The following is a 5,834-nucleotide window of genomic DNA, read 5'->3' on the forward strand; positions in this document are numbered from 1 at the left end:
GAATCAGAGGCGGACTTAACCATTAGGCAAAGGTAGGCGACCGCCTTGGGCCCCCAAAAGCCAAGGGCCCCCTAAAATGCTTTTTATATGCGAGATGCGCGTTCAGTGCTGACGCACAAGTGGTTGCTGTGGTGTTCATTACCACGACAACCGTCTGTGCGTCCGCGTTGAACGTGCTTCTTAGCAAAAGTAGGGCGATGTAGAAAATGGGGAATCTATTCATAAAAACGGAATTTACTGTGTAACGCGGAATGTGACGGAATGAACTGCGCAGACGCGCGTTTCGTTCTCTAGTTTGCTATTTAAACACACGGAACGCTCGCGGTTGTCGTCTGTAGTAGCTAAATAGTATTTTTGCCATTTAATATTCACATACACTAGTCCATATCGCGGTTTGATTGAAGTGTACTGAATTGCATTTGATTTATTCATTCAATATTTGACGAATTCCGTGACATTGCTCGTTACACAGTAAACTTCTGTTGTGTAGCATTTTGAATGTACAAAGATTAAAGGGTTTGTTTAATTTTCATTGGAATAAAAGATAGATTAATGTTTTTGCCTTCATTTGATTACCAGAAAAATGAAAATACACAACACAGAATTTCTAAAAAATAAGTAAATAAAATTAAAATTTCATAGGGCCCTATTATTGTATACAAATTAATAAATTAAGTTGTTTTTATGAATTCAATTAATTAGATATGTTTTTGATTAAACCATTAAAATGGAATACAGAAAAATTGAAATGGAAAGCGCAGAATTTGGGCCCTAAGAATGTAATTTTTGTTCAACTTTGAATAGGCCTAAATTGCTGTTAAATCAAACAAGTTTCATGATTTTAATTAATTAGACATGTTTTTTTGTTAAAATTTAATATAATCATCCAGAAAATTAAAACGAAAAAAAAATGAATCCAGAAAAATTAAAACGGAAAAAAAGATTTAGGAACAAATAAAACAGGCTAATTTGGGAAAAATAAAACGGATTTCATAGGGCCCTACAAATATCATGCATCTGAAGCTATAATTTTAATACTAAGCAACAGTGCATATTATATAGGGCCTATTTAAATTTTTTTAAATGGCGCTCACTCGTTTTTGTGAAAGACCCAAGAAGGACCATGCACAGTCACTTTCCACACAGGCACACTTCATGTTTGGTTGAAATAATCCTTAAGCATGTAAATTTATAATTTCCTTCAGTTTAATTTAAATGTGCAATTAAAATAAATAAAAAATTTATATTTTAACGTTTAGAATTAGACAGCCTTGCGTTGTGTAGACAATTGCATAGTGAAAATTACCCCAACGCACCACCTAGTGTCCAACCTACTCTAATACTATTATAACCTGTTTAAATGTGAACAAGGGATTTACAATATAAAAGAAATCCTTTATTTATAACATGTACATGAAAAATCTAAAAGATTAGACACAATAGGGACACGGTCGTGCAGCAGCGAGCAACAGTGAAAGGCACCTCAAGGTTGTAAATGTGTGAAATTGTATATGGCCCCATTCCTGTATTTTGCCTGGGGCCCCCAAATCATTAAATCCGCCCCTGGCAGGCTATATAACATCCTGTTTAAATATCCAATTCATATTGAATGGAATGTTTCAGGTCCTTCCCTACACCTGCGTTTATGACCAACCCAGTAAAATACATGCCTCAGCTGTTCGCCCATGACTTACAGTCTAGTCATTTCACTCACATAAGCTCCTACATCTCCCATCATGCCTTGAGACACAATACTACTGGAGAAAAGCATCAGTGGTGTGCTGCTGTGCTCAGACTGGCTGGTGATCAATCACACTTGTAAGGGAGAGAAGGAACAGAAAACAGGGAGTGAGACGAGAGAAGGAAAGACAGGGAATCGTGGAGACTGCAGGGTGAAAGAAGGTAGGATGACATTCTGTAACAGAAGAAAAAGGGCATTTTTGTAGTGTATAGAGATGGAATAAATAAATAAATACAACTAAACAAAGACTCAGTATGGGATATCAAAAATGTATATAAACATTTTGGCTCATAACTTTGCTTAAAGACATTTTGCTTTTCCGTATAAATCACATTAACATTTAACAAAACTATGTTTTTACAACCTCTTTTACAATGTTTACAACTTTATATGTTCATAATTGTCAAAAAAAATTATTTACTAATAAACATCATAAACATGTAATAAAACATGATCCTTTATAAATTATTCTAATATGCTGATTTGGTGCTCAATACAATTATTTTATTATTATTTTTAATGTTGAAAATAGTTGTGCTGCTTAATATTGTGTAAACCGTGAGAGAATTTTTCAGGATTCTTTGGTAAATAGAAAGATCTAAAGAACAGCATTTATTTGAAATTTTTATACTTATATAAATGTCTTGATTGTCATTTTTGATCAATCAGTAGTGTAGTTTCAAATCAGCTTTAAAGGAAATCATGCCTTAATCCTCCTAGTAAGCAATTCATTTGGAAGCTGTGACAAGGAAAAAACATCTGCATTCTCTTCAGCAGATGCTGAGCCAGGTATCTGTGATGGCACACTGGGCAGAAATTGCAGACTGGTGTAATATTGATTTTTGATAATTACTGTGAAGTGAGTGTGAGATAAGCGTTATTCATCAGTCACAACAGATTTCATTGATAATTGCTTCATTATGTCTATAGTAATTGCTTTCTTGCCTTTCCCATTATAGGATTCTTTGTGGCAGTCAGATGAGGGTCTCCAAGCTCAGATGAATTCTGTGATTGGCGCTCTCCAGGAGCTCAAACTCTTGCAGGTCCAGACTGCACTGGAGGAGCTGGAGTTCTCCAGTAAAACGAGCCAGGCCTCTTCATACACTCACACAATGCTCGATCAGATAAAGTACAGTTCAAGAATAACCCACCTGAACCGAACACAGAATCCAGAAGAAATTCTTTCACAAGAATGTTTCAAGACGGAGCTTATCATGGAACCGTCTTTGTTCCTCACTAGTTCTCCAGCAGAGAACCGCCAAACTCCCAGGGTACATGAACCCAGGATGATTTACAGAGGAAGTCTGAGCACTTCTTCCTCCTTTTCCTCTCAGGAAGACACAACCGACAACAATTTCTCTTCATATGATATCGATGACTCCACGGATTGGACAGCCTCATTGATGAACCACAGTAGAAACAGACAGCCATTGGTATTGGGTGACAATGTTTTTGCTGATTTGGTTGGGAACTGGCTGGACCTGCCTGATGTTGGAGGCCAGACAGCAGGTAAGGAGCGGAATGACTTGATTCTTAAAGACACACTTTCGGAGTCATCATCTAACAGTCACTCTCAAGATCTCTCCAAGAAACTCTCACTAACAGCAAGCATCTTCAAACGGGTCCTACGCCGCGTTCGGCCACAGCACCACCAAGAAAGCAAAGCAATGGATGTCTGTAAACAACCAAAGATCACATGCAGAAAGTCAAAATCAGATGTCAGCAAGCCATTCTGGGTGAGAACAAGAGGAATGAAGAAGAAAACCACAACCACCGTACAAGAGGGCATGCCCTATCAGGGCTCAGAGGGTTTGATAGACAGAGGATGGGTGGAGATTGTAGAGAAGCATCCATCTGTGTTTGATTACAGCTCAGCTGTGTAGGTGTGATATAATTCTACATGGAAGAGACTGTGACACATATTATTAGCAATTGTTAGACATAATTAGTGGATTTTATGATCAAAATTGTCGTAAAAGCGATTGTCAAATCACAATGCTGCCTTTAAATGCATGTAGGAAAGTCAGCCATTTGTTATTGTGTCACATATTCAAGTCGAAAGTAGTCTAAACAAAATAATTATATTGTGATCAACAAACCCAAATAACTACATCTGAATTGAAAATGATATAATATTTCTATCTTCATGGTAAATGTGTAAACTAAATGTGAAGCAAACTGTAAAAGTTGAGCGATAAACATCATTTGCAACAGACTTGCTTGCCACTTGCCGATGTAGAGGTAATACTGTCCTTCTCCCTCAAGTGAGAGGAGTAGCACTCCAGAAACTATTGATTCCAAAGATATGTTAGGTAAACATTTCTGGAATGCATTTATGTTTTTTGGTGATGTAAGCATGGCAGAGCAAAGAAAACAGAAAAAAATATTAATTCGGTCACATTGCGTTGCCCTACTGTGTTTCTGTGAGATCCCTTGAGAGCCTAATGCTGTTTCTGCTGATGTTTGGATCCATCTGTTTAGGTTTAGGCCTAACTGTCAGTCATTCTATGAAAAAGTCCTGATTGGTGCTTTTTCACAAATGTCTTACTCATGTCTTAGCTTTGCAAGCATAAACCTTCTTTGTACTGGACTGAAAAACTATGCAATGATGCTAAACTGCTATGCAAAAAAATGAAAACTAAGCAAATTCAAATACCTACCTGTTTTCTGTAATAGATATAAATATATGGCTGTTGGTCCTGAAATAGTCTCTATACCTGTTTTCAGAGCTATTTAATACATGATGTGATGTGGGATACTATTTTTTAAAATAAAATAAAAAAATATACAGTTCCTGTTGGCCTATAAGAGTACATTTTAAAAAGGCACAGGATATTCCATTCAAGTCTTGAGGAATATTTGCTTTTGTCACGTCTGATCATGAATCTTTATGATTTTTTTTTTTTTTTAATGCAGCATGTAATCTGGTGTGCAGCAAGTATGAATCACCTATGTTTGTTGCATTCCATATCTGCAAGGACCTTTGTAGAAAAATGTAAGATAAGTGGAATTATTTATATGGCTTTGTGTTATATCTGTATCTACAGTACACAAAGTGAGACACTGTTTCTCTATAATGGTCTATGTTGGTGAGGAATGGTAATATAGAAATACACATAAAACACCACATCAATATGAAATACATTTATTTAAATCTGTCAACAACAACAAAAAAAATCAAAGCACACATTACTTTAAAAACAAATCAAAAGCCAGCCAGACACTTTGTTTGAAATGCTCAACAAAACCACGGAGCAGAACAATGAAAACTATAATAAAATATTTGACACTGATTTAACTTGGCAAATGAAGTGTCAAGGACTGACTATTGATTATTGGTTTAGCGGTTATCGGAGGAGAAGTCATCTCTGCAATAGAGATCTGATTTCACCCTTCTCCTGCTCAGGCACAAAATGGCTGATATTTATCCCAGGCTGAGCTACAGCCTACCGCAAAATACAACCAAGGGAAAAAAAGGAAGAAAATATACTAAAAGTTAATTATCTTTAAAAGCTGGAAATATGAATGTAATTTTGATTGTGAAAAAAAACAAATGCATTAGCTTCAGCACAATATATCTTTATCTTGAAGATAGACAGATCCAAATTTCTTATTTTACCCTTACCACCAAAAGAAAAAAGGACATTTGTAATTTTTCACAGTTTGTTTAGATAAAAGGAAATAAGAATCTAAGCATATTACGGGGAATATGAAAGCAGTGAGTGTTCAAAGTCACTCAGGAAAATGTTTTGATGAATGAAGGACAGCTTCTTCTCTGCACAAATGATTAGTGATAGTCCAAACATTATGGGGGGGAAAAAAACATTTCTGATCATTTTACAAACATGAACATGTTTTTGAAATGTCCCCCATTCTCTCTGCAGTGTCTCTAACCCCACTTTTACCATGTCACAGACGGAGCTTCTGCTCCAGACACAGATCCTTAGTGTGGAATCTCCTTAAAAAAAAAAAACAGTAAATCAAGGAGCGCGGGGGGGGGAGAACATTTTCAAGACTGTTCTGGAAGAAAAGACAGAGGCTGCATCTCTCTTTTTCTGTCAAGTCTGTGTTTTAGTTGAGGAGTCTGGTGTTC

The 5,834-nt window shown here is 36.3% G+C and overlaps 1 protein-coding gene across 1 annotated transcript in view; it reads left to right on the plus strand.

Annotated features, from left to right (window-relative positions):
* The window catches only part of LOC107711829 (protein FAM212B-like), a 5,961-nt gene extending 2,295 nt beyond the window's left edge, over positions 1-3,666 (plus strand). The window contains exon 2 of the mRNA XM_016516872.1: positions 2,701-3,666. Coding sequence (XP_016372358.1) covers positions 2,701-3,624 — 924 coding nt within the window. The 3' untranslated portion in view covers positions 3,625-3,666. The remainder of the gene's footprint in view (positions 1-2,700) is intronic.
* The last annotated feature ends 2,168 nt before the right edge of the window (positions 3,667-5,834 follow it).

Source organism: Sinocyclocheilus rhinocerous, unplaced genomic scaffold (assembly GCF_001515625.1).
Source record: "Sinocyclocheilus rhinocerous isolate Xijiao unplaced genomic scaffold, SAMN03320098_v1.1 scaffold988, whole genome shotgun sequence".
Taxonomy (NCBI): domain Eukaryota; kingdom Metazoa; phylum Chordata; class Actinopteri; order Cypriniformes; family Cyprinidae; genus Sinocyclocheilus; species Sinocyclocheilus rhinocerous.